We start from the raw sequence: 2464 nt of genomic DNA, 5'->3' as shown, positions 1-2464 counted from the left end.
ATATATATATATATATATATATATATATATATATACATACATACTCACACACACACACATTTACGGGGAGGATGCGGAACGTCTGTGCTTGTGCATGTCTCAATTTCTTGACATTAATTTCTTGATGTATTTGTAAACGAGTATCTCCGTCATACAAGTGGTTTTTCTCGCTTCCAATCTTCCATGTGATCACGTCCAGCCATGTGAAAATACTACCTTGCTTGGAAACAGGTGAAGAATGGCAACAGGAAGTGCATCAGGCTGTAGAAAATTTCCCTCAACGAATTCTATCTCATCCCATAAAAGCATGGAAAATTAGACGTTAAAATAACAACGACGACAATGATACACATACACACATATACATACATTCATGCGTATATACATACATTCATGCCTATATAAATACATACATTCGCACATACATACATATTTATACACAAATGCACACAAGCATATATATATATAGAAAACTATACATACATATATCTACACACATGCAAGAAAAAGAATATAAGTATGCATATTGGAATTAATGTTCGACATAAAAATATAGACATAAAAATAATCGACATGTAACCACGCATGTATATACATAAATATGTCTGTGTGTATACGTACAAATATGTATGTGTATATGTATACAAATGTGTGCGAATATATATATATATATACAAGAATAAGGGCAGAGAATCGTCAATTAATAATAGAATTAATAATTAACAATTTTGCCAAGTAGTTCAGTATGAAAAAAACCTTTATCGGTAAAACTATTTATCATTATAAATATACAGGGATTAGCAATTGAGTTGCTTCTCCAACATACTGAAAATTTAGAAATAGCAGTCAAAGAGCTACTGATTCCAAACTACTTTAGAGAAAAATTTGTAGTTTGGAATCAGTAGCTCTTTGACTGCTATTTCTAAATTTTCAGTATGTTGGAGAAGCAACTCAATTGCTAATCCCTGTATATTTATAATGATATATATATATATATATATATATATATATATATGTGCGCGCATTTTTGATGTAAAGATGCAGAGGGTGAATAATTGATAACACGAACATTACTCACGTCACTCTCCGCATAACTCATGTTGGAAAATACTCAAACGTAAAAATAAGGGAAGAAATCTAAATACACTCTACAGGCTGAGTCTTGGCTTCCACCTTAACCCCTCTCTCCATGAGTTTGGTAGGAAATGTGGGTGGCGGCGGTGGCTGCGGCGGCTGTGGTGAAGGTAGTGGTGTGTAACAGACCTTTCTTCCACCTGTATAGATGCACACAGACACATACATATATATATGTAAATATTTCACAAATATGTATGTATGTATTTATGTATGTATGTATGTATGGATGGATGTATTTATGTATGTATGTATGTATGGATGGATGTATTCCTTGTTTCACTCTCTGTTTCGAACGGAGCCCACGCCACCTTCGCCCACGTCGTATCAATCTCTAATGTCGACGGCGGCTCGGTTTGTAACTTTTTCGTTTGCTGTGATTTTACCTTCACTCACTTATACGATAGCTGCTAGTAGCACTTTTCCCCCCTTATGTTTTCGTTACTGTTGCAGTTAATACTCTAATGCTCTTTTTGTTGTTGCGAAGGTTTGTAGCGTAAATGGATTGAATGAGATAGACAGAAGACACACACAGATATATATATATAGATAGATAGATTGTGTGTGTATATGTGTGTGTGTGTTTGTGTGTGTTTGTGTGTTTGAGAGAGAGAGAAAAGAGAGAGAGAGAGAGAGAGAGAGAGAGAGATAATCACGTATTGTATAAGAATTAGGTAAAGTAACTTATATAAATCAAGGCTGCAAAGACTTCCACACAAATATATACATTAATGTAGTTATGCGTGTGTATTATTTTGTGTGTGTGCGTGCGTGCGCGCGCGCGTGATATACTGATGTATACGAAACATATTAAATTGAGTGGCGACTTTAATCAGAGGTGAGGATAGGTTAAGTCGATTGTCAATAAAGATGAAGAGAAAATAATTTCGAGAGGAAGAGAACAGGTGCAAAGATGGAAAGTAGATAGCAAGATTTTAGAATCGAAACAGATAGATAGATAGATAGATAGAGGGGGACAGGGAAAGAGATGGAGAGAGAGAAAGAGAAAAAAAGAGAGGTAGGAGTCGATAGGAGAAAAAAAAGGGAAGGTGTGAAGATGTGATCAGAGAAGGAAAGAGAGGTATATTACCGTTAGAAAGACGAAGATGGGGAAGAGATTTATATGCGTTCATTGTGATTTGCATAGATAGACAGATATAAAGAGAAACTGAGAAGTAGTATTAGTCATTAGTAAAAAAGAGATTAGAAAAGACTAATGAATATAGGAAAGAAAATGAGAGGGAGAAAGGAAATGACAGATAGCATCAAAGTCACACACACACACACACATACATGCATGCATGCATGCATGTATGTATGTATATATATA

The 2464-nt window shown here is 34.8% G+C and overlaps 1 protein-coding gene across 4 annotated transcripts in view; it reads right to left on the bottom strand.

Annotated features, from left to right (window-relative positions):
• LOC106877900 (dipeptidyl peptidase 4) overlaps window positions 1-2464 on the bottom strand; it is a 611833-nt gene that overhangs the window by 192861 nt on the left and 416508 nt on the right. Inside the window, exon 1 of one of the 4 annotated variants that reach the window (XM_014926950.2) lies at window positions 1070-1658. The exons of 2 other annotated variants lie outside the window; for them this stretch is intronic. In XM_014926950.2, the coding sequence (XP_014782436.1) occupies window positions 1070-1099 (30 nt within the window). In that variant the 5' untranslated portion in view covers window positions 1100-1658. Of the gene's footprint in view, window positions 1-1069; window positions 1659-2464 lie in introns of those variants that run through there. One more of the 4 variants, XM_014926951.2, reaches the window with a different exon arrangement.

Source organism: Octopus bimaculoides, chromosome 4 (assembly GCF_001194135.2).
Source record: "Octopus bimaculoides isolate UCB-OBI-ISO-001 chromosome 4, ASM119413v2, whole genome shotgun sequence".
Lineage (NCBI taxonomy): Eukaryota > Metazoa > Mollusca > Cephalopoda > Octopoda > Octopodidae > Octopus > Octopus bimaculoides.
Note: the sequence above shows the minus strand (reverse complement) of the source record. Positions and strands in the feature narration are given on the sequence as shown.